A 27,288-nucleotide genomic window follows, 5' to 3' on the forward strand; every position below is an offset into this window, starting at 1 on the left:
AGGAGAGATCCATTGTAATTTTAAACTACTTAAACCTTTGAACTGGAGGTCGAGAGGCTGGTAGTAAGTATGTAAAATGAAGCAAAACAAACCCCTGAAACCTTCCACAATAATATCCCTACATATTCTAGGTATAAATTTTTCGTCATGCTCTAATTATATACACATGCATGTATTCCTAAGCTAAGAAGTGAGTTTAGATATTAAAAGACATTAAAAATATAAACACAGCATATGTTTTAATTTCTCTCCTGAAAGTGTGTGTGTGTGTGTGTGTGTGTGTGTGTGTGTGTGTGTGTGTGTGTGTGTGTGTTGGCAGAGAGAAGGTTCTTTCTTCCCATAACCTCACTAACGTCAGAAAATAAACATACTCACTCTAGAGAGGTTTGAGAATTATTTTGATGAGGTGCATTGCTATAAAACTTAATTATGTAAGTAATAAACATGTGTCAAAAAGATTTCAAAAATGCTTAACAGAATCACAACTTACTGCTCTGATATAATTTGATTTTATATTGTCATGCATAGCTGTCAAAAGTCATTTTTTTCACATTGCAATGTATCAAATTATATTAGATGGAAATTATTATAAGATTCCTTGGCATTCATAAATAATACATACAATAAAATGGTCAACAATGTTTTAAATGGTATTTTTAATAGTGCTGGTACATCAGCAATATAACAAGCTGTTCTGAGGAGCTACAGTGACAAAGAAAATTAATTGTGGTTAATGGATTTCCATTTAATAGAAACCTTGCTTCTTATTTTTGTTTGTTTTTAATGAAATTATATCTATTAAAATAAAATGGCATAATGAGAACAGGAAATCAAAGAGAGTTGATGAAAACCTTCATGGCATGTTCTCCTCTAAGCCATAGACATCCGTCAAAAAGTCTAAGTACCTAACGTATCTCACAGGAATAGGTGATGGCATTCCCACCCAAACGTCTTCACATTTCTGGAAAGAAAACAAACATGAACACAGTTATAGCCACATTTCAAAGTTGAGTTTTGAAATTTTAGTGCTACATTTTTTACTCTTTAAATAAACATGTGTTGAAGTTGTTTCTGGTCTGGAGAGATGGATGGCTCAGTGGGAAAAAACACTTATTGCAGAGGATCTGGGTTTGGTTCCCAGCACACACACGTACACACGTGGTAGCTCACAAGTGCCCATAACTCTAGCTGGGGACTCATCACTATCTTCTGATCTTAACGGGCTCCTAACACACACACACACACACACACACACACACACACACACACACACACACACACACACACACACAAAGTAGTCATTTAAAAGAGAAGAGTAGAGCTTTCTACATTCTACTTAGGTATCAAAAGAACTTTGGGGAAGAGTATCATAGTTTTGCTTTTGTTTGCTTCTACCCTGTATTAGAATTACATGTCCCCAATCTTTACCATGTAACTGCAGCCCCTTCCATGGAGAAAAAAGAGGAAGAAAATGATTAATTAATTAAGTAGGAGGAACAAGCAATGAAAAAGAAAGAAAAGGGGAAGAGGAAGTAAAGATGGAAAGGGAAAAGGAGAGTTTTCCTGTTCCTCTGAGAGAAACATAACCACACGAATGGCTATGACTTTTGCATGGAAGGTAGATGTACTGGTTCTAGAATGGCAGAGATGGAGAAGACAAGGCCTGCCTTACAATTATCAGCCAGACCCAGCTAGCTGACTTACAGATTCACGGACAAGAAAAAAACTATTTGTCTTGTCAAACACTGAAATGCTGGGAGCAAGGCAGCATTAATTCAGTGGTTGTTTCATGCCGTCTTGAGAACTCGAATTTTTATATTCAATAGTAGGTATTTCTACCAGCTGCTTGGCTACTGCTTCATCAATAAACTAATAAAAGTAGTAGATTTCTCATGCTATGCTTAGATATATCATATACACAGTACGGTACTACAAAATAATGTTTTGTATCAATAATGTACTATATAAATAACAGTGGTCCCATAATATTATGATGGTAGCCAGGATGGGTAATCTACACTTCTAATCTCAGGGCCTGGGAGGCTTAGGCAGGTAGGCTATGAGTTTAAGGTCAGCTAGTATTCCAGAGTAAGTCTTAGGCTGACACAAGCTATATATAGTGATATCTAAACACAAACAAAACAGCTTTCTAATCCCACACCCTCCTCAAAACACTCCAAGAAATCGAAACAAACAAATAACAAAACCTGAAGAATCATGATAGAGCTGATAAATCCTTACAGTAGCCCAATGCTACTCTGGCTATTATGTTGCTGTGTTTTTTACACTTGCACCCACAAAATCTATAGCATGGAATGCTTGTAGAGGTCAGAGGACAACTTGTGAAAATCAGTTCCCTCCTTCCATCCCATGGTTTCTGAATATTGAACTAAAGTTGTCAGGATAACATCAGCCTCATAATCTTGTGCTTAAATGTCTTGACTGCATAATGTTCTCGTGTTTGGTCTTGTGTTGTTTTATTAATTGCGGCTCTAGAACAACAGGCATATACACCATATGTACTCAAATATAAATATACCATACAGTCCAGTATGTGCTAGCATTGCAACACTCAGTTCACGTAAAGTCTATTCTATGTATTTACAACAATGAAATCATTTAATAACATACTTCTCAGAACATCACTCATCATTAAGTGATGTTTAGTGCGCCTATATGTGTACTCAAGCATATACACACAAACTCTTTGCATAGGCTCTAATGAATGGAAGATCAACGTTAGGACCAACCAGGAAGAAAGTCTACAACATGTGCTATTGTCAAGGTTGTTTTTATATGCAATGCTCTATTTCTTCTTCATTTTCCTTTTCCCTTTTTCAGTGCTGGGTTTCACCTTTGGACCTTGAACATGCTAGAAAAGCACTAACTTACACCCATGGCTATATAAGAGGTTCTAACCCTTCATTAGCATTCCATTAATATCCAGAGTCACAAAGTGTCACAGAAACCCAGGGAAATGCTAGATGATTTTTTGTGACGGTGTTCTAGAGGTATACTGACTCAGTGCTGCTACTTCTAGGGATTATGGCATCAGGACAGCACAGGGTTGAGGCACCAAGGCTGTTCTATCTATAGTGAAACGCATAAGCAATGGCCCAGAGACTCCAATAACTCTTTGCAAGAAATGGTGACTAGCCTAGTTTGGTCTAGGGTACATAATGCAAAGAGGCAACAAGTAGTTGGAAGGAGAACCTGGGATCAAAGTTTAAGCCTTCTGTACTAGTTCATACTTGAGGCTATAATACAACTAGAGGAAGCTGCCAGAATAACAGCAGTAATGTGGTTGGAAATTGACCAGATAACTTGCTGGATGTTGGGAGAATATATACAAATCAATTCTGTAGTGATTATCAGACTTTGCCAGAGTCAGGAGGGATGAAGCAGGAGGGATGAAGTGGGGCTCCAAATCAGGAGCTATCTCAGAAAGATTCTCAGGAGAACACTTCAAAGTCCAAGACTTGAAGTGGTAGGAAAAGAAAAGGGGAAACATCAGGGTTAAACTATTTGCCCCCACAGAAAGAAATGTTGACCTCCTAACCCTCTACAGTTCAGAAGGTAACTATAAATGTAAACAGGTAAGCTGAAGAAGATGAAGTCAGATTGGTATAGGGTATAGGAAATATAGGAAAGTAGGATAGGCATTTTTTAGTCATTTTTAAGTGAAGAAATGAGGATTAAAGGGAGAAACTTAAGTATAAAATTGAACTTTATTTCTTATAATCATGGGACATCAAGATAGAGTCTGTGTTCCACCCTAAATGGGACATCTATATCATATCCTCTCCTCTTTATGGTACAGAGATCACTGAAGAAGAGGGGTGGAAAGACAACAAGAATCAGAAGCAGTGCATGACTACAAGGATAATGGTATTTTTCAGATATATCAGGTAGGTGTCAAGGCGTAGTGGTTGTGACACGCACCAAACCTGTGGAAGCTCAAGCCAGACAAAATCCTAGCATGTAGAGGAGAGGTGGGCTCAAAGTCTTACTCCTTTCTAGGTAAGGGCTATTAGCTACTGACAGCTACTGATAGCAAGGCAGTCAGTTTTCTTTAAGGGTATGGTTCTTGGTAGGTGGCTTGTTCCAGTAGAAGGCCAAACACATCAAATAGTATATGGGCAATACAAATTGAGTGTTTTCAAAAGAAAAGGAAGACATAGAGTTGGGTGGATAGGGATGTGGGACATTGGGGGAAGGGATGAATATGATTAAAATATATTGTGTAAAATGTTCAAAGGCCTGATAAAAATGGACACCAAAAAAGAGAGGTTCTGATAAATCCTGGAAATACAGTCCCATATAGCATACAGCTAGAGTTCAGAACTGTACAAAAAAATTCCAGTGTCATTGGAATGTGGGTGATATGTCAAGCCATAGTAACCAATAACTAATATAGAATCAGAAGAACACCAAGTACTTGAATCATGAACTGGGACACAAAATCTGAATCTAATAGATGTGTTATGATTGTGAACTAGTCAGACATATTTGCAGGGTTGTGTCTTACATATACCTAGTTTAGCAGTAACAAGAAATATATTAGACATTTACTATATGATAACAACTGTTAGGTGTTTGACATGCATTACATTATTTGTCACAGAAAATCCCTAACAGGTAGGTGTTACTGCAATACCTGTCCACAAAAAAACGGAAACTGAAATTCATTTCTCTGCAACTAAATCACAAGTCCGCAGGGGAGGAGACTGAACAGTCTCCCCAGCAATGAAGCTCCAGAGCTATGTCTATGTATTGTGTCTATGTATTCCATGAAATGGGGTGAGCCTGTTCACAAACACCTGGTTCCCATCCTACATAGTGACCGTTCCTCACTATTTTCACTAAGGAAAGTTAAGTAGAAAACAATGTAGTTCTTAAAAAACTACTTTAATTAAGCACTGGGGAGAGGAAGCTATGAGTGCTGCCTTAGGAGGCCAGAGAGCATTGGGTCGCTTGGAATTGTAGAGCTTAAACCACCAACTGGCAGTATGATGGAAGTGATGCTTCAGAGAGACGATGGCAATGCAGATTTGAAAGAGTCTTCTGTACAGTCTATAACACATGGACTTTAGTGACATGATCTTCCTTATACCAGCTATAACTATATTTTACCAGATTATACCTGAATCCAGGGAGACACCGTAGATAGAGTAAACAAAGGAATTTAATCAATGAAAGATGAGCTCAGTAAGTCATTCAACTCCAATATTCAACCCATTCTCAAAAGTTTTCTAAAATTTAAACCAATGTCTGTTCTTAGATGACATTTTAGAATTTTATCTCAGCACAGAGAGATGATGTATAATATATATATATATATGTATATATATATTCAAAAGCATTATTATCTCATGGAATTTTTTAAATAAAAATTTTTACTTTTTAAATAAAACTTTAATACAAAACCATGTTATGCCACTCATAAGTTTATGATGGGCTTATTACTCATGAAATAAGTCAGTATTAATAATTCTCCCTTATCTTATTAGGCACAAAAAGTGGCTGTGTTTTATGTTGCTTTTTAGCAGGAATTATGATGTAATCAAATCAAAGAGAAATGGTAGGAATTTATACTGAAATAATAACTCAAGAATTTGGATATATGAGGACCAAATTTATTTGCAATGGGCTAATCAGCAAAATGAAACTCAGGCAAATAACCAGATTTCCAATGAGGGGTAATTTGAGGGAAGAAGATAACAATAGTCCATTTCTTTAAATACTGGCCAGTTTGAAACCCAAGGTCCCTGCAGAGCTTTTCAGACTTCTCTCATGCTGTGCTTTGTTTCAATTCAATACCATTTCCCACTGTCATTTCTTTTTTGCCTTTGTTACCAATCCCCAGGTTCCCAGTTTGAGTGACTTCTGATAAATGCCATGGAGACATGCGTAGAGCTCTATAGAGTAGGATTCATCCACTGTCACCCACCAATTTTTAGGGAGGTTGTCTCAGGAATTATCTGAAAATGGACTAAGGAATCAAATTTGGGATGGAAAGAGGATTCGGTACAGGGAGATTTTCAAACATCCAGGCAATGTAATTATGGATATCAATGAACCAGAAGTATAGCTATGACCTTTATAATTTTGCCTACACTTTGGCATATGGCTGGTCCCATTTTTGTTGTTGTTGTTTTTTTTTTTTTAAGAAACAGGTTTGGAAGTATCTACAAAATCCCCATATTAGAAATGACCTACTGTTCTTTTGAATAAACCTGGAAGCATTCCAAATATTATAGAAGTTTTATGAAAATCTTGGTATTGAGTTAAAATACTGACTTTTTATTCCTTCTAAACTAGTTAGAAAATACAAACTATAGATCACACAGTGTTTCCAGCAGTGAGTTTTTGATGTGGATCATTTCTTGCAGAGGATGCTGTACTGTGGAACTATACTGCCAGCCCACGCATGTAAATTGAACAGGGAAATAACTGTACACACATGGTAATCCTACAGCAGAAAGAAGGATCATCCATAGATAATGATGCCTTCCATTCCAGATGAGGACATCTCTGTAAGACAAACTCCTGACAGCACATGTTTGGAATCTTTTGTGTCACAAGCTCTGCCAGTGTCCCTTTTACTAGCCTTTTACTCTTCCCAATCTAGCTTACAACAGCCTGACTTCCAAACATCTCTATTCCTTTGCCCTAAGCTTCTGGTTGGCCTCTGAGGCTTACTTTGGTTGCCCCTATGTCAAGCAGCAAGTGCCAGGGAATTATTTCCTTTCCTCTATGGTGAAGAGCATCCCTCAATCAACGAATGTCTAAAGGAGACTTAAAAATTAATACTATAGCTTCCTTATACTTTGGCCAGGATAATTCTGAGGGACATGTTTCTGTTAGATCCTAGCATTTCCCAAAACCATTGTACAACATGTATCTCCCAATGTAACTAGTTTAATACTATATATACCCTTTAGTAATTCCCTCTCTTCCTCTGCCACTCTAACCTCTTCTGAGTGTTTTAATTTCTTTCCCTCAACTACTTAACAACAAAATTCTTGTCTCCAGCCCTGTTTCTAAAAGCAAAAAGCAGCTCTACATTTACCAAGTTAAAAACATGTATATGAAAGTCACCAATAGATCTTGGAGTAAAGCAACTGCCAAGCAAACTGTGGGTAAATCCAGTCTCCAAATGAGAGACAACCCTCAAATCTTACAATAAAATTTAATGTAACCCAGAGCATTAAATAGTATATGTCACACAGCATTTTCTGCTAGAGGGAAGAGCTAAGGAACACAGAGTAAAAGTTGGTGACAGAAAAATCAGAAATCTAAAATGGCTCATTATCAATGCTTCCAAAGAATGCCCCATAACATATTCCAAGCTGGCTGTCATTAGAGCCACTCAAGATGTCAAAGAATTTAGTAATAAATTACTTATTCATCAACAGGGAAAACTGTAGCTGCTGATCTGTGTACAGACACACGTGCGTGCACACACACACACACACACACACACACACACACACACACACACACACACACACACCCATCCACCCAAACACCTTGAAATGAGAAGATGGCAACAGATGAAAACCCAGTGGGAATTACAAAGCTGTGTGTGAGCTAATAGGCCCTGGATTTATTTGCTTTGACATTTTTAAGAGAAAATTTAATTGGATTATGTCATCTTCTAGCTTAAAAATTTCTTCTGTAGCACTGGCCATTAGATGCATGAGGGATAAAGACTGGGAGCCAATTAAAGACCATGCTTCACTGCAATATGGTTATTTTTATTCTTCCCAAATGGAAAGCTGATAGAGTTAGTATATTAGTGATTTTACCATGTTGTTCCCTCTACTCTCTTTCCTTTCAGAAAAGAGTATTTTTATGGGACATATCTACAGATATATATGTGTATATATATAAATATATATATATATTTATATATTTATATATATAAATTTTATGATCTATTTTCTTTTTTTCCTTCCTTCCTCCCTTCCTTCCTTCCTTCCTTCCTTCCTTTCTTTCCCTTCCTTCCTTCCTTTCTTTCTTTCTTTTATCTTCCTTCTTTCCTGCCTTCCCCCCCTCTCTCTTTCTTTCTGCAGCCTTAGAAATAATCACATTAGGTATAAAACCATACCTAAAGCAATTAAATTTTAGCAAACCAAATGGAAGTTCATTTTGAAAAGAGGATTTTCTAAATACTTATTGAGTTTATCAAGGACATCCTGAGAATAAGAGAAAAAGTTCATATGTGGAGTGGGATTCACTAATATTTCTATCCACGTGTCTCCTTATATCCAGTGTTTCATAGCTGTTTCTCTTTGGCTGAGCTATCCTGTGTATCTATTCTGAACATGTGTATGGCTTCCAAGCCGGGATTCTTTTATTAAAATGCATTTCTGGCAAATGAAGGTTTTAAAGAGACTTGAGTTCTCTGTAAACATTAGTGATAGGTTTGCATATTACTCAAGTACATGTCAGTCAATGCTTTGTATCATAACAGATCCCCCAAATATCATTTCTACTGTTTGGTGTTAGACAATCAGTTTGTGTTTGCTAGTTATTTTTAATATAATGACAACAGATATTAACCCTGTATTTCAACTGTTATATTTTACCATAAATATTAGAAACAACTTTGGAAAAAGTTGCCAAAAAGCGGGTGAAAAACGTTGATTATAGTATAAATCTTGAACCCCAGGACTCAGGAGGCAGAAGCTGGCTATGAGTTCGAGGTCAGCCTAATGTGAATAGTGAGTTTCAGGATAATGACACTCTGACCAAAAACAAAAAACAAAACAAAAACCAGTTGGCACTATCCACGACAACATATCTCTTACTTTTAGGAACGCCTGAGTCTTTGCTATCTACCAAATAAGGATGATTTTATTTGGCAAGGTTTTTTGGGGGGCAATAAAATGTCATAAAAGGTATATAACTTAACAAGTGAGGTATCCAAAGACACATCTAAGGTATATCCAACCTCTTATTTCCTACTGCCATATATCAACTTGCCATGCAAGAGAGGGAACCCTTGAGTCAACTGATATTTCTGCAGTTATAATCCTCATAAAATGAATCTATGTCTAACTTTTCTCAGCAATGTTGAAAGATAAGTCTCACAGTACACTAAGTTTATACAAGAACTGATATAGTGCTGTTGTACAAAATGTGACTTGTGATATTAATCAGACAGGCTCTAAATTGGGAAAGCTAGTCTGCTAGATTCTAACCACCATATGAGGGCAAGCACAGTAGAATGGAATGTGGGGTCTCTAGGCTATGATAATACTTTGGATAACATTCTCAGTGTTGGGTGGCCAGGCAAATGAACAATATAGGGAACAGCACTATCCTGCCCCAACCAGGCTATAGGCAAGTGGTTGTGGGCCACAAGCAGCAGTCAGGATAGTTGGTGATACTCAACCTTCATGTATCCATGCAGGAACAGCTTCTCACCATAAGATAGTAGGGCTAATCATAGCTCAACTAACTATAACATGTTTGCTTGTTCATTGCTGGACCTTACTTGTATTAACTGAAATCACTTAACCTTCATGTGTAGAGAGGGCACATCTGACACTAGAAGACTGTTCTTGACATTCAACACAACCATGCTACAGAAGCTATTAGTCTAAGTAAACCTTTAGATCTGGCTAAAGGGTTTGCTCTCCTAAGCAAAGTCTTTTATGGTAACAGAGTAGACTGGATCATTGTCTATTTGCCCTTAAGACCTTTCATTGATCCTATTTCTCTGCCTTGGGAGGTGGTCCCATGTAGACCACATCACTGTTCTCTGGCTTCAAGGTGGCATCTGCCAAAGAGATGTATTGTCAGATTCTGGGAAAGTAATTAAGTTAGAGATTAGAGTGTTGATTTCCTCTTTTTTCCCCTTGCTCTCTCTACTGGGACTTGGTTTGATGGTATTCATAGTGGGTCAGTATTTAGACCCCTCTGCCTACAGCTCTAGTGCTAGTTATCCTTCAGTAATACTGGTTCCTCCCTGCTTCTTTAGACCTAGGCATGGTAAATAAAGCCTCTGCCTCTTGCTAGTACCGAACTGTTTCATTTGCCTGTTTGATTCCCTTAACCCTGTCTGCACTTCTGTCAATTAGGGACCTAATGCTAAATCATCCCCACAAAAGCTTGAGAATTGGCTAAATGGACCTTTCTCATTACTGACTGGTGCTAACTCCTAAATTCCTTGTTAAAACTCCTAGATGACCCATCTGTCCAATCCTATATCATATGTACCCAGATACCTATTCAGTCTCTAGTTAACCAAAGCTCTGACTCCTATCTTTGGCCTTTGTCCTCTATCTATTCACTAAAGTCAATCAGGCTAGAATAGAGAAGTGTTCCAAATTTCTATCCAAAATGTCTCTGTGATGGCTAGTGTTAGTCAACAACTTAATGGAAATTAGAGTCACCTAGGCAATGGACCCCTGGGCATGTCTATGGTGAAAATTTGATTATGTTAACTGAGGGGAAAAGGGTGCTGCCAGCCCCTGACTGGGTTCTTAGTTCTGTATAAGGAGAGAGAGAGAGCACTAGGCAGGTATCTGTGGTCATCATTCTGCTTTTAACTTCTAGATGTGATATGATTCTATTTCAAACACCTTCTGCCTCTATTTCTTTCTTTCTTTTCTTTTTTTTTTTTTTTTTGGTTCTTTTTTTCGGAGCTGGGGACCGAACCCAGGGCCTTGCGCTTCCTAGGCAAGCACTCTACCACTGAGCTAAACCCCCAAACCCTTTATTTCTTTAATCCATAATAACTCCATTGTAATTTGAAAATGCTTTTATCAGAATATTTTGTCACAATAACAGGAGAATGTAAGACATCATATCAGTTAACAATAATACAGACATTTATGGTCTACTCAGCTTTTTTGCAGGGAAGAAATCATGCTGAGGAAAATATTCAACTCAGGATACAAACAATCTATATTCTAAATGGTAGCAATACTGATGACCTCCTGAGAGCTACTCACACCATCTCTAGAAGTTAGTGAATGCCAGCTAACTGGCCGTGTCCAGTACTACAGGAAGTGAGCAATTTTCTGACCCTGGGAATCCATCCAGATCTTACTCTCACATAGGTGCTTAGCCTACCATTCCTTGACTTTAACCTCATCATTGCAAACTCAGGGCTAGGACACAGCTCCATTTTATAAACAGTAGGAGGACCTAACATCTAAGCCCTCCCTGCTATTGCAAGTGCTGATGTATATCAACTAAATCCCCACAACAACCTTAATGAAAGAAGCACTTTTAACACTTCTTTTTTAAATGGAAAAAGGTTGCGAAACTTGTACACAGTCATTCAGTTGACCATGGAAAAAATGACCTAAAATCAAGCCTATGACACTGTACTTTCTATACTATCTGAAATCCTTTATGCCCAGGGCTCAGAAATGGTGCCAGGCAACAGAGATGGTAGATGATAATGTTGTGGAGGTGTAACTACTGAACATTTTTGGCCTTCCCATATAGGGTGGTGATTCTTCTGTGGGTGATGAAATCATCATAATGACTTATGAACAAAATTCAAACAGGAGAAAACAAAAAAGATGTGGGAGGAGGGAAAGAGAAAATCAAAGGGCAGGATAAGAAAGAAGATGTTATTCCATATGTAGTTAAATTAGTAACTTTCCATGAAATTTTGTTCCATTATAATGTGGATACTGAGTTGTAGAAAAATGTTCTTCTTACTGTGTATTATATATAGCACAAACGGTGATTGAAACTTATTTAAGCTCAATAGGTATTAGGAAAATAAAAATTAAAGTAACAAGGTGCTATATTTTCAGCAAGAATTTTTAGAAATAATTTGAATGCCTATCAACAGGGAAAGACTGGCTAAATTGTTACTTAACTATATTTATTCAAGAATGACTTAGGTCTATGAATACTGAACTGGAAGAATTCTTCATAATGAAGTAGGAAAAGCAGATAAATAAATACATGTGATATGACCACATTTCTGAATCATCAATACTGAAATGTCTAACAGTTAATTGGGTGGTAGACTAGAAGAAGGAAGGGAAAAAAGAGAAACCGAAAGCAAGAAAAAGAACAAGAAAAGTTGTCACTCAACATCACTGATACCGGCCCACAGCTCACTGCTCCCAAACCCCGTGGGAGAGAGAGCTCACTGCCTGGACAGGTGGGCACTCCTGAGACTGCAGAGCAGAAGAGACCACCAACACTGCCCACCCCTGCCCACATCCCTGGCCCAAGAGGAAACTGTACACGGCCTCTGGGTTACCGTAGATAAGGGCACAGGAGCAGCGGGTCCCCTACGTCTGAGACACCTCCGGAACCTGAAGGGACCGACTGGATAAACAGTTCTCTGCACCCAAATCCCCTGGGAGGGAGAGCTAAACCTTCAGAGAGGCAGACACGTCTGGGAAGCCAGAAGAGACTACACTCTGCTCACATCTCTGACTCCAGAGGAAAACACCAAACGCCATCTGGGACCCTGGTGCACGGAGGCTCCCTGAAAGCACGGCTCAGGTCCTCCTGGTTGCTGCCCCCTCGGAGAGCTCATAAGCAACACCTCACGAGCAAACTTGAGCCTCAGGACCACAGGTAAGACCAACTTTTCTGCTGCAAGTGACCTGCCTGGTGAACTCAGGACACAGGCCCACAGGAACAGCTGAAGACCTGTAGATAGGAAAAACTACACGCCCGAAAGCAGAACACTCTGTTCCCATAACTGGCTGAAAGAAAACAGGAAAACAGGTCTACAGCACTCCTGACACACAGGCTTATAGGACAGTCTAGCCACTGTCAGAAATAGCAGAACAAAGTAACACTAGAGATAATCTGATGGCAAGAAGGCAGCTCAGGAACCCAAGCAACAGGAACCAAGACTACATGGCATCATCGAGGCCAATTCTCCCAACCAAAAAACACTGAATATCCAAACACACCAGAAAAGCAAAGATCTAGATTTAAAATCATATTTGATCATGATGCTGGAGGACTTCAAGAAAGACATGAAGAACTCCCTTAGAAAATGCAGGAAAACATAAATAAACAAGTAAAGAAGCCTACAGAAAGGAATCACAAAAAAACAAGTCCCTGAAAGAATTCCAGGAAAACACAATCAAACAGTTGAAGGAATTAAAAATGGAAATAGAAGCAATCAAGAAAGAACACAGGAAACAACCCTGGATATAGAAAACCAAAAGGAAGAGACAAGGAACCGTAGATACAAGCATCACCAACAGAATACAAGAGATGGAAGAGAGAATCTCAGGAGCAGAAGATTCCATAGAAATCATTGACTCAACTGTCAAAGATAATGTAAAGCGGAAAAAGCTACTGGTCCAAAACATACAGGAAATCCAGGACTCAATGAGAAGATCAAACCTAAGGATAATAGGTATAGAAGAGAGAGAAGACTCCCAGCTCAAAGGACCAGCAAATATCTTCAACAAAATCATAGAAGAAAACTTCCCTAACCTAAAAAAAGAGATACCCATAGGCATACAAGAAGCCTACAGAACTCCAAATAGATTGGACCAGAAAAGAAACACCTCCCGACACATAATAGTCAAAACACCAAATGCACAAAATAAAGAAAGAATATTAAAAGCAGTAAGGGAAAAAGGTCAAGTAACATATAAAAGGCAGACCTATCAGAATCACCAGACTTCTCACCAGAGACTATGAAAGCCAGAAGATCCTGGACAGATGTCATACAGACCCTAAAAAACACAAATGCCAGCCCAGGTTACTGTATCCTGCAAAACTCTCAATTAACATAGATGGAGAAACCAAGATATTCCATGACAAAACCAAATTTACACAATATCTTTCTACAAATCCAGCTCTACAAAGGATAATAAATGGTAAAGCCCAACATAAGGAGGCAAGCTACACCCTAGAAAAAGCAAGAAACTATTCATCTTGGCAACAAAACAAAGAGAAGAAAAGCACACAAACACAATCCCACATCCAAATACGAATAAAACAGGAAGCAACAATCACTATTCCTTAATATCTCTCAACATCAATGGTCTCAACTCCCCAATAAAAAGACATAGATTAACAAACTGGATACACAATGAGGACCCTGCATTCTGCTGCCTACAGGAAACACATCTCAGAGACAAAGACAGACACTACCTCAGATTGAAAGGCTGGAAAACAACGTTCCAAGCAAATGGTCTGAAGAAGCAAACTGCAGTAGCCATTCTAATATCGAATAAAATCAATTTTCAACTGAAAGTCACCAAAAAAGATAAGGAAGGACACTTGATATTCATCAAAGGAAAAATCCAACAAGATGAACTCTTAATCCTAAATATCTATGCTCCAAATAGAAGGGCACCTATATACATAAAAGAAACCTTACTAAAGCTCAAAACACACTTTGAACCTCACACAATAATAGTAGGAGATTTCAACACCCCACTCTCATCAATGGACAGATCATGGAAACAGAAATTAAACAGAGACGTAGACAGACTAAGAAAAGTCATGAACCAAATGGACTTAACAGATATTTATAGAACATTCTATCCTAAAGCAAAAGGATATACCTTCTTCTCACCTCCTCATGGTACTTTCTCGAAAATTGACCATATAATCAGTCATAAAACAGGCCTCAACAGATTCAGAAAGATAGAAATAATCCCATGTGTCTATCAGACCACCCATGGCCTAAAGCTGGTCTTCAATAACAATAAAGGGAAGAATGTACACATATACATGGAAGTTGAACAATGCTCTACTCAATGATAACCTGGTCAAGGAAGAAATAAAAGAAAAGAAATTAAAAGACTTTTAGAATTTAATGAAAATGAAGGTACAACATACCCAAACTTATGGGACACAATGAAAGCTGTGCTAAGAGGAAAACTCATAGCTCTGAGTGCCTGCAGAAAGAAACAGGAAAGACCATATGTCAGCAGCTTGACAGCACACCTAAAGCTCTAGAACAAAAAAAAGCAAATACACCCAGGAGGTAGAAGGCAGGAAATAATCAAACTCAGAGCTGAAATCAACCAAGTAGAAACAAAAAGGACCATAGAAAGAATCAACAGAACCAAAAGTTGGTTCTTTGAGAAAATCAACAAGATAGATAAACCCTTAGCCAGACTAACGAGAGGACACAGAGGTGTGTCCAAATTAACAAAATCAGAAATGAAAAGGGAGACATAACTACAGATTCAGAGGAAATTCAAAAATCATCAGATCTTACTATAAAAGCCTATATTCAACAAAACTTGAAAATCTGCAGGAAATGGACAATTTCCTAGACAGATACCAGGTACAGAAGTTAAATCAGGAACAGATAAACCAGTTAAACAACCCCATAACTCCTATGGAAATAGAAGCAGTCATTAAAGGTCTCCCAACCAAAAAGAGCCCAGGTCCAGACAGGTTTAGTGCAGAATTCTATCAGACCTTCATTGAAGACCTCATACCAATACTATCCAAACTATTCCACAAAATTGAAACAGATGGAGCACTACCAATTCCTTCTATGAAGCCACAATTACTCTTATACCTAAACCACACAAAAGACCCAACAAAAAGAAGAACTTCAGACCAATTTCCCTTATGAATATCGATGCAAAAATACTCAATAAAATTCTGGCAAACCGAATCCAAGAGCACATCAAAACAATCATCCACCATGATCAAGTAGGCTTCATCCCAGGCATGCAGGGATGGTTTAATATATGGAAAACCATCAACATGATCCATTATATAAACAAACTGAAAGAACAAAACCACATGATCATTTCATTAGATGCTGAGAAAGCATTTGACAAAATTCAACACCCTTCATGATAAAAGTCCTGGAAAGAATAGAATTCAAGGCCCATACCTAAACATAGTAAAAAATATATACAGCAAACCAGTTGCTAACATTAAACTAAATGGAGAGAAACTTGAAGCAATCCCACTAAAATCAGGGACTGAACAAGGCTGCCCTCTCTCCCTACTTATTCAATATAGTTCTTGAAGTTCTAGCCAGAGCAATCAGACAACAAAAAAAGGAGATCAAGGGATACAGATTAAAAAAAAGTCAAAATATCACTATTTGCAGATGATATGATAGTATATTTAAGTGATCCCAAAAGTTCCACCAGACAACTACTAAAGCTGATAAACAACTTCAGCAAAGTGGCTGGGTATAAAATTAACTCAAATAAATCAGTAGCCTTCCTCTACACAAAAGAGAAACAAGCCGAGAAAGAAATTAGGGAAACGACACCCTTCATAATAGACCCAAATAATATAAAAGTACCTCAATGTGACTTTAACCAAGCAAGTAAAAAGATCTGTACAATAAGAACTTCAATCCTCTGAAGAAAGAAATTGAAGAAGACCTCAGAAGATGGAAAGATCTCCCACGCTCATGGATTGGCAGGATTAATATAGTAAAAATGGCCATTTTACCAAAGCGCTCTACAGATTCAATGGAATCCCCATCAAAATATCAATCCAATTCTTCAAAGAGTTACACAGAGCAATCTGCAAATTCATCTGGAATAACAAAAAACCCAGGATAGCTAAAACTATCCTCAACAATAAAAGGACTTCAGGGGGAATCACTATCCCTGAACTCAAGCAGTATTACAGAGCAATAGTGATAAAAACTGCATGGTATTGGTACAGAGACAGACAGATAGACCAATGGAACAGAATTGAAGACCCAGAAATGAACCCACACACCTATGGGCACTTGATTTTTTTGACAAAGGCCAAAACCATCCAATGGAAAAAAGATAACATTTTCAGCAAATGGTGCTGGTTCAACTGGAGGTCAACATGTAGAAGAATGCAGATCGATCCATGCTTATCACCCTGTACAAAGCTGAAGTCCAAGTGGATCAAGGACCTCCACATCAAACCAGATACTCTCAAACTAATAGAAGAAAAAGTGGGGAAGGATCTTGAACATGGGCACTGGAGAAATTTTTCTGAACAAAACACCAATGGCTTATGCTCTAAGATCAAGAATGAAACAAATGGGATCTCATAAAACTGCAAAGCTTCTGTAAGGCAAAAAGGACACTGTGGTTGGGACAAAGCGGCAACCAACAGATTGGGAAAAATCTTTACCAATCCTACAACAGATAGAGGCTTTATATCCAAAATATACAAAGAACTCAAAAAGTTAGACCGCAGGGAGACAAATAACCCTATTAAAAAATGGGGTTCAGAGCTAAACAAAGAATTCACAGCTGAGGAATGCCGAATAGCTGAGAAACACCTAAAAGCTTTCAACATCTTTAGTCATAAGGGAAATGCAAATCAAAACAACCCTGAGATTTCACCTCACACCAGTGAGAATGGCTAAGATCAAAAAACTCAGGTGAGCAAATGCTGGTGAGGATGTGGAGAAAGAGGAACACTCCTCCATTGTTGGTGGGTTGCAGACTGGTACAACCATTCTGGAAATCAGTCTGGAGGTTCCTCAGAAATTGGACATTGAACTGCCTGAGGATCAGCTGTACCTCTCTTTGGGCATATACCCAAAAAATGCCCCAACATATAAAAAAGACACGTGCTCCACTATGTTCATAGCAGCCTTATTTATAATAGCCAGAAGCTGGGGAAAGAACCCAGATGCCCTTCAACAGAGGAATGGATACAGAAAATGTGGTACAAACTACAAAGATCAGGCCCAGGGATGACCAAGCAGGCTTAGAACAATGGAAGCTGTCTTAATGAGACAAGTGCATGATAGTTAACACAGAATAGAAGGATATTTTATGGAAAGGCAGAATACTGACCATACCCCATTTTGTATGAGGTTACCAGGGCAAATGTCAGTAGTGATTTCCTTCTCTCGTGGTATCTTAGGCTTTGGTTAACTGATGACAATATCTCCAACAATAAGTATATCAAAAAGACAGAGTTTCTTTCTTTGTCAATGGGATGGAGAATAGACAGTACTAGGGAACAAACTGAGGCCCTTGTGATTTTGAAACACACATGTTGCCATTGAGCTATACACTCAGCCAATATTTTTCATGTTTACTCTTTACAGTAGAACAGATATGACTTAAAATTATGGCTCTACCACATACTTGCTGTTTTCTAACTTTCTCACCTCCACAATAGGAATGAAAGTATTTATCACCTCAAGTTTCTAGAAGGGAGAGATGAGCTAAGAGCTCTTAAGATCTCTGACTAGTAGTTGGTATATAGTAATGGGACACCAAGGACTTCCTAGTGGGCATACCTGGCAATCAGATATCAAAGAACTTCACAATCAATCTGCCCCCACAACATGTGTGTGCACACGTGTGTGCGCACACACACAGACACACATACACACAGACACACATACACACATATACACACACACACAAACACACACACACACACACACACACACACACACAGGCTTTATGAAAGGCATACCTATGATATAGTAGATGTCGCCCAGGAGATATTAGTACAGGTGTTAGAAAACGATTACAAGTTCTCTTGTAGTCAAGAAATAGGATATGATTGAGATTGAGTTTTCCAAATTTATAAAAAGGCCATTGTTGACATATCAATGGCAGCCTAGTCCTAAAATGGCCGATAACTATTTTTTTCAAAACCTATTTTAATGATGGTCATTAAACACTTTAGCTTCTTCTAACCATATCACCAACAAAGGCACTAGGAAGAGAAGGATACAGGAAGCGGACCTGTTTAAAAATAGTCCTTTGGAAAGGAACCCATCTGTGTTGTCTGGAAATCACAAAACACTTCACAGAGATAATAGCAGTCCAGTTCAGTAGAGTTGGGATGCAAACACACATCCATCAGTGGTGCTTTCCTCATGAGACAGCCAGACTACTGCCTTAGCGCGAGTGAGCAGGAGGAACTATAGCCAATGGGAAGGCTGGAAAAAGTTCTTGGCTGTGCCTCTCTCAGTGAAGTGAAGATCAACGAAGACTTGAGACCAACAAGCATTAAGTAGCTAGCTCTGTAAGCAAGCCAAGCTTAGTCACTGTACATTGAGTCCTTTTTATACTCCCTCTGAACACAACGTGTCCTCCACAGGTCTTGCCTCAGCATGGGTCTTGCCTCAGCACATGCATCTGTCTCAACTAACATCACTCTGCCAATCAGCCTGAGTCTATGGAAGCAACAAGAAACTGTAGCACACCACCAGAAGTTTTTTGTTTTGTTTTCTGTTTCTTTGTTTGTTTGTTTTTAGGGGGTTCTATCTCTGGAGTCCGACAAATGGAGCTCAACTATGTAAGGCAGACTAATACATGTATGTTGTTAGTGAAGAATCCCTCGTCACATGTCCTTTCATGTGCTTGCTTTAAGAGACCATCCTCTCTCCTGTTCTACTTGAGCTAAATGTTTCTTCATGAGTCTGCCTTAGGCTTTCACCTGTGACCACTTCAGGAAAGCACTCCATGTGTTTACCTCAGCAAAACTCCATCCAACATAACTGACTTTCCAAAAAACCCACTTCACACCTGGTCATACCATTCTCATTCTTATAATTTTTCAATGATACATCTTCCAACAATTTAAAATATAAGTAGAATGCTTTTCTAGCATGGGCCTAGTTTGCTCAGCCCTAAATTTGATCTCAAGTACTGCAAAACGTAGCAAATAATTGAAAAACAATTAAGGAACCAGGTGTGTATGGTGGTGTATGACTATAATACTAGCACAAAGGTTGAAGATCAGGAGTTCAAGGCTATTCTCAGCTACTTCTTCAACCTAGGTGGCATGGCAACCCATTTTATTTGTTTATTTTTTTAAGCAATGATTGCATTGGAAATGCTAATTGCCATTATTTGATTATTGTATACATATATCAAACTCCCAAACTATGTTGCATAAATATATTTAATTAAAACAATATTTAAAACCAGAAATAAAAATAGATATTTGTTAGTGGTCTCTAGTCCTTCCAGAATAATATTCAAAGCTGACTTAACCCCTAAAGGCATCTCCAGCCTCATTCTTCTCCAGTCTTCCTCATAAGCCTTTACTCCAGCCATAGGAGTTTCTCTAGGGCCATGCTGGGATATGTCCCAGAGCACTCCTTTAGGAATGCCTTTGCATACCAGCACAACATGTTACTATCCTACCTTACTAATTTCACTATTTCTGTCTCTGAAATGTCAAATGAGACTTCAAAAGTCATGTGTTATTCCTCATTGTGACTTTAAGTAGCATATTTTCATCTCAATACATCCCATGCAGGCTTTCCACCTCCAAGTCAAACCCCCAAATATGAAAAAGCACTGATTTAACATTAGGGAATAGGCTCTTCAAAGGAGTGATGATATTATCCTTGAATGCCAGACCAAAGCAGAGAATGTGCTGAAAGTGTATCCTTCATTTATCAAAATGTTATTTCTACAAGTGGATGAGGTTTGAAATTTAATTCACCAGACATCGCTCAGATAAGCAAGTGTATTGATCAGCCAGATTCCAACCCCATCTCTATTGGCCAATACTGTCCCTCAACCATCTAGAAGTTCTAAGGTCTTCCCTGATACTCCCGAGAAGCTATGTGCTTGAGAGGCCTATTGCCGAGACACTAGAGCAAGCTCAGGCCAGAATGATCTAGTCCAAGCAAGCTAGAAATAAATGCTTGTTTTCCTGGGATTATCAAATTGCTACGACAACTGGTTTATCGAGGGAAGTTTCCCAAAACTTCTTCCGGAGCACGTTAACACACAAATGAACTACTCTTTGTCCATCCCTCTCAAAGACAATAAGATATCTTAGAGAATGCAGATAAATCCACAATGATAAAGGCCCCAAAATCGATCACACGAACTTTGTTTTTATAACAACATTTTTTCTGTTGAATTTTCCTCTTCAGTTTAGCTCAGTGTAATAAAATGAATTCATACCTATTGTTTCACACACGGCAAACCTGCACAGAAAGCTCTGAATACACTAAGGGTTATTAACATGGACATTTGAATTTGCAGGTAAAGAGATGATAATTATATCATCTTGGTACGATGTTCATATCTATTTATAAGTGTAACCTATCCTTCCATTTTCCATATAATTGGATGTAACTGGGGCTAAAAGCTATTCAACTGCAAGAGAAAAGTTCTGTTCTTCTATATCATATATATGTTTGTTCAGCAGAAAGTGAATTAGCGGGGTTGGGGATTTAGCTCAGTGGTAGAGCGCTTGCCTAGCAAGGGCAAGGCCCTGGGTTCGGTCCCCAGCTCCGGAAAAAAAAAAAGAAAGAAAGAAAGAAAAAAAGAAAGAAAGAAAGAAAGTGAATTAGCCTTCAACAGAAATACCCAGAAAATGCTATTTCCAAGAGCAATGAGGTTGCTACTACATCCCATTGGAAAATACTTCAAAGACACAGGATCTTAAAAATATAAGGGAAGTAGCAATAGCTTATTTCTATAATAAGTATTAAATTTACCTCTTTAAGGTATGGCGGGGCTTGCAAATCAGGTGTCGGATTCATTCTCCAGTTCAGGAGGGAGAAAAATATCTCATAATTTATTTGTTGGTCTTTGTCTTCAAACCTGAAAGCATATAATTTGATTCAGTCTACAGAATATATTACCATGCATGCTTCAATAGCTGATGTTAATCATCATTTTTGGTTAGTGATTATCTATTTCTAAATCACCCAATCTATATTTCTTTTTTTTTAAGGATCTCACCTATCTAATTCCCAGTTCAGTAGTTGGGTGTAGTTCAATAAACAAAATCAGTGTAGTTACCCATTTTGATAGGTGAGACACCACTAAATTTTTATTAAGAATATTTGAAGGGGCTTTTTATTTTAGTGGTTGATTCATGTCAATAAAATGAAGCTCTCTTGTAGTTCTTAAATTACATACCTTTTAAATGTTTTTAAGACTAATTTTGACTACTACTAGGTTTTTACAAAAGGAAAATTATCTCTATCTCTTACTATGTAGCCATTAAATGGGGTTATGTAGATCCATGTTAGAAGCAACAGAAATATGTTCTTGACATAGACTGTAAAGAAGGTTATAACATAGTATGTACAGTTTTCTTTTGTTTTACTTAATTTTAATTATACGTGTATGTGTGTTGTGTGAGTCTATGGGTATGTACATGCAAGTGCAGTGTCAATGAAGCCCAGAAGAGGGCATTATATGCCCTAGAGCTGAAGTTGCCAGCAGTTGTAATCTGCCTGATGTGGGAGCTAGGAAGCAAATGCTGTTGCAAGAGTACTACATACACACTTTTAATCACTTAGCCATCTCTCTAGAACCCTACGCACAGTTCTTATTCTACTTTAGGTTTATATTTACATAGAAGCAATAGAGACAATGGTAACAATATACTTATATAGTAAGAAAACCATCTCTAGAAAGTCAAATGATGATTTTTGCCTTATTATGACTAATCCGTATCATCTGAATTGATTTCAATTTATAATTAGAAAAAAAGCCAGTTTTTCACTTGGAACAAAGGAAAACAAATTATTACCATGCATCATAAGTTAGGTCAAAACTAATGAATCTTAAATTATGGATACTGATTTAAATTAATCTTCAACTTTACATAACAGAATTTTGATCACTAAGATAATAATTCCAACATAATTGTTATAATGACTGAAATAGTGCCTAACTACATTTTAATGTACCTTAAGCTATTTTTCCTATTTGGCAACATCCTGCCAAATTTTAAGGTGAATTATTTATTAATCTCATTATGCCAATATTTAAGGAAATGATAAAATTATGAAAAAGATATCATTCCAAACACAGTGCTCCAGGATTCTACTCTTAAAAGTAACATGTGCATAAGTAATCAAAAGATGTTTTTCTTTTTTTTCAAAGTGTTAAGAAAACAATAGCTCATATTTACAAATTCATAAAAAAAATCACAGCACCCAAAATGTTATAAGCTGAAGTAATATAGATTCATCCATCTAAACAGAGTAGAATAAACAGAGAGTAGAACACAGGAAAGGGAATTCTGTAATTCTTTGTGTACATTTTCTTTGGCCAAGATTTCTGGGATACAACTCCAACATGCTGCCCCCTACCACTGTTTATCCTTTGAGTTTTGGCTCACTCATCATTTCACCTCTTTTAAAAGACATCTCTGTTTATGAGCATATTTATAGTCAAAATGTGGGACCATTATGTCTTTTATTTGTGTATGTTTCTGGGGAACTACTAAAACTCAACTAAAGATGTTTGGTGAGAACCATTCCATTACAGAGAGTCTTGAAGAAAATATTTCTTAATAGACTGAGTGGGACCTGAGATCAGAGAAGAAGGCCATACAGAATCTTTTGACTTTTCTTCTAAGAAAAATCTAGGAGCTACTGGACTATTTTCTTATAAGATCTATAACATTTTGGATGATCAGATCCCTTCAAAATACCTACACTGATACTTAGGCATCAATGTGTTAATAACATGAGGTGAAATGTAAGGCAAAGCCTTCCTGAAACCAGGTCACAAGAGTATGTCAGAGTAGCACATGTTTGAAACTTCAGCACCCGGAGGGTGGATAAAGATAATAGAGAGAGTTGTGAGTTTGAGGCAAGCTTTGATTCCATAGTTATACCCTGTCACAAACTACCAGAAATAAATGAGAATACAGAATAGTAGCAAAGAGAATGCCTTGTTCTTTCTGCCATGTGTGGACAGTATGACTGAGCCCATTAAACAGGTGAGACTGTCAACCAGAGACCAATAGGTTGGCACTTTATTTTTGTATCTTCCCTGCAGAATTCTAAAAGCAGTTTTAATCTATGGCATATTCTTGTAGCAGCCTAACAAGACTAAAATAGAGCCTAATATAGTTTTAAAGCTTATTTGAACAATCTAAGTCCTATGAGTAGAATACTGGGGTAACCACAAAAGTGGCAGGGGGTAGTTAGAAATCTCTCTCAAGTAGTCCACATAGAAAAGATGGTGGTTTAGACAAAACTGCTAGCAGTGAAGAATTGTCCATTCTGGATGCCACTTTGAATGTAAGCTTTCTAAAAGACATGCACATGTGCATGAGTATGAGCACATATGTGTGCATACACAAATACACACACACACACTCAGAAGCACATATGTACATGTATACACATGCATGTACACACCCACACACAATAGTGGTAAGGGACATATGTTTGAAAATGACTTGAAGGCTTCTGATTGAGCAACTAGCCAGACAGGGCTTCAAGAGTGACACAAGACCCAACGTTTAATGTCTATTTATGTCTACCTGTGTATGTGCGTAACATGTGTACTGATGGAGGCCTAAAGAAGGCATCAGATGCTCTGGAACTGGAGTTATAAGGAGGTGTGAGCTCCCCAACACAAGTGTTGGAAAACAAACTTAGGTCCTCTGGAATTGTTGCAAGTACTCTTACATATTAAGCCTTTTCTTGGACTAGTAGATACATTATTTTTAGTGAGAAATAAAAACTAGAGGGAATGAGCCTAAAGTTCAAGGCCTTTGAAGATTATAGATATTGTAGTCCCTTGTAATATAAATGATATTTTTAAAGTGCGTGCTATTTTAAAAGACTGGGAAACTAAATGCAATCACCAATGAAATGAGTGTTCCTATTTGTTCTTATGGAAGATAATGTAATTGTCAGGAAATTCCCACACCATGAATTCCAGAGGGCACTCATTCAATCCTAGAATTGCAAACTGTTATATTTCACCTATTTGGTAACCAGACAGTAAAGTTCCTGACTAGATCTCGAGTCACATCCAACTTCACTCCTCACACACACACAATCTACTGAGCATTCTTTTGTGTTAAAACTACCCAGCATATTACAAATCTAACTAACTTCCCCATCTCTTTCACTAACCTCTAATCTCGAACCACTTTCACCACTCATCAGGATTAGAGCACAGTTTCCCACCTTGACCTTATTCCTTCTATCAACTCTTATGCTGGCTGCAGCAGCCCACTATCCCTCAGAGAACTCATTCTAAAATATAGAGCCATTCACTTAACTCCTTGCTTGAAATCCTCCCATAGCTTCCCATTGCAGTTAGAATACAACCTAAGATCCTTAGCAAGGTATACAAGAGCTGACTTAATTTGGTCCCTGCTCATATCTCTAATCACAAACATGACCTGAAGATTCTCTCCTTGTCTGGGCTTTCAGGTCTGCTGACCTTCTGTAACTTCTGCTTCTTTTTGTTCATGTAAATGCAGTTCAAATAACTGCTTCCCTTAGGAAGGTCTTTTCCCGAAATGCATCTTAGCTGAAGCCCTTTGCCTGGATTTGATTTGCTTTGGAACTCAGAAAAAAAAATTCTAAAATTTACTATAGGAAGACTTACTAGATTTTGTTGTAACTAACTTTGAGATCTGCTCATGTTCCCTAGTTATCTCCTAACTGCACCCCACTTTCTTGCCCACCTCATGATATGTAAGATTCAATATATCTAATTATTTATCTACTTAGAAGGATATTTGTGAGGCATACTTCTGAATCAAATGATAAGAAGGAACAAAACTGTTGATACAAGTGTAGACATCTTAGATATGTGTAAAAATTGTAATGAAATGAAAAGCTTTATTTTTCATTTTAAGCCAAAGCCAGGCTTAAACTCAATTAGTTTATGTGCTAAGATCCTACAAGGTTTCCTTTCTAGTTCTTCTTAGAAGATCTCTGTGTATGTGTAAATATCCTCAAAGGGTTCAAGGGGCAAAGAACAAATAATCTTTCAATTTAAAGAGATAAGACTGGCTGAAATTTCTGGCAAGAATACTTTGTTCCTGGGAAGTTGTCAGTTAATCAGAATGGATCAACATAAACTTTTCTCTGTCTTTTATACCAAGTCTTACCTTTTACCTACAAAAAAATAAAAAACAGAAATATAAAAATAATATATGCAATGGCAAAGACAGCTTGGCAGCAGGGAGGACAACAATGGGAAAGGGATTTCAAATGTGCTGCAAGATGAAAAGCAGATTCAGAATTAACATCAGACTTGGCAGAAGAGAAGAATAGAAACTGAAGCACTATATGACCAAGGAGAGGAGCTCAGATACTCAGCAACTCATAGAAATCCCAAGAGATTGAGGGAATAAACTATGCATCAACCAAGCAGAAATAAAACCTGGCACAGAAGCCAAGGATTGGTTGAAGACACAAGTGATTAAACCTGTAGGTTTCTTTCCCTGTGTAGTAGTGGGGAAAGGTTTTAGCTTCAGAGAAATTAAAAAGGCTAAAGAAATTCCAGTCCTATAGAGGTAGAACATATGTAGTCAGAGGAGAACATTATATCCTGAATTTAAGAATGATCATCTCTCCATGCAGGGGTAAACATAGGACCCTACGCATTTGTAGCAAATGTGAAGTTTAGTCTTCGTGTTATCCTCCTAACAAGTGAAGTAGAGGCTGTCTTAAGAGGCTGTCTTGATCTCTGTTTATTGCCATTGGATCCCCTTCCCACTACTTGGACTGGATGGTTGGGCCTCAGTGGGAGAGGATGTCGCTAGTCCTGCTAGGACTAGATGTCCCAGTATAGGGCAGTACACAAGGAGGGGGGTTGAGAGTTCTTCCACTCAAAGAAGGGAAGGAAGTAATGGGGAGAAGGATTTGTAAGGGTTGGAGTGGAAGGGAGTTGTGATTTGAAGGTAAAGTGAATGAAAGAATAAATTATTAGAAAAATGTAAGAAAAATATTAAAAATTTAACTTAAATGAAACAACAAAAAAGAATGATCTGCTCCCTTTTTCCCACTTCTAAAATAGCAATAACCATTTTTAGACTCTCCTTCCCCATTTAATCCATCCGCCCTTGTACTACAACTGAAAACACACACACACACACGTACACAAGATTTTTCTCACAATACTCTGAATTGTTCTGGAGAAATCTCCAGATTCCATTTTCTGGATACTCCCTGATGAAGATGGAGTGATGGGATCTGATTTGTGCAGTGAAGCTCACTATCAACAAGATATTTTCTGTCCCCACTAAACATCCAACTTTAAGGACAGAAATCAAATGGACAACAAGAAAAAAGAAAGGGACCAGAGAAATAAAATTAAAATGGATCAAAGGCAGATAGCAAGATGTAAAATGAGGAAACATATTGCATTCCTGAAAAGAAAACAGAAGAATACAAGAAAGGAATATGTGACCTAAACACATGTTCTTGGCATACTACACATACACATACTAAGTTCTACCGTAAACTTCCAGAACACTAGGAATAAAGAAAATATCTTCAGAGCATACAGAAATAATAATAATAGAATCACAATTATGCTAACTTCTCAGTCATTATCAAAGTAGGTTAGTAAGTATTGACAAATTTGATAAACCAAAATACAGTGGTTTGTGCATGCTACTCTTTTAATTGCAGAAGTA

The 27,288-nt window shown here is 37.8% G+C and overlaps 1 protein-coding gene across 1 annotated transcript in view; it reads right to left on the minus strand.

Moving 5' to 3' along the window:
* Nucleotides 1-639: 639 nt before the first annotated feature.
* Efhc2 (EF-hand domain containing 2) overlaps nucleotides 640-27,288 on the minus strand; it is a 196,301-nt gene continuing 169,652 nt past the window's right edge. Inside the window, 2 exon segments of the mRNA XM_032890363.1 lie at nucleotides 640-961; nucleotides 21,371-21,476. Coding sequence (XP_032746254.1) covers nucleotides 854-961; nucleotides 21,371-21,476 — 214 coding nt within the window. The 3' untranslated portion in view covers nucleotides 640-853.

Source organism: Rattus rattus, chromosome X (assembly GCF_011064425.1).
Source record: "Rattus rattus isolate New Zealand chromosome X, Rrattus_CSIRO_v1, whole genome shotgun sequence".
Lineage (NCBI taxonomy): Eukaryota > Metazoa > Chordata > Mammalia > Rodentia > Muridae > Rattus > Rattus rattus.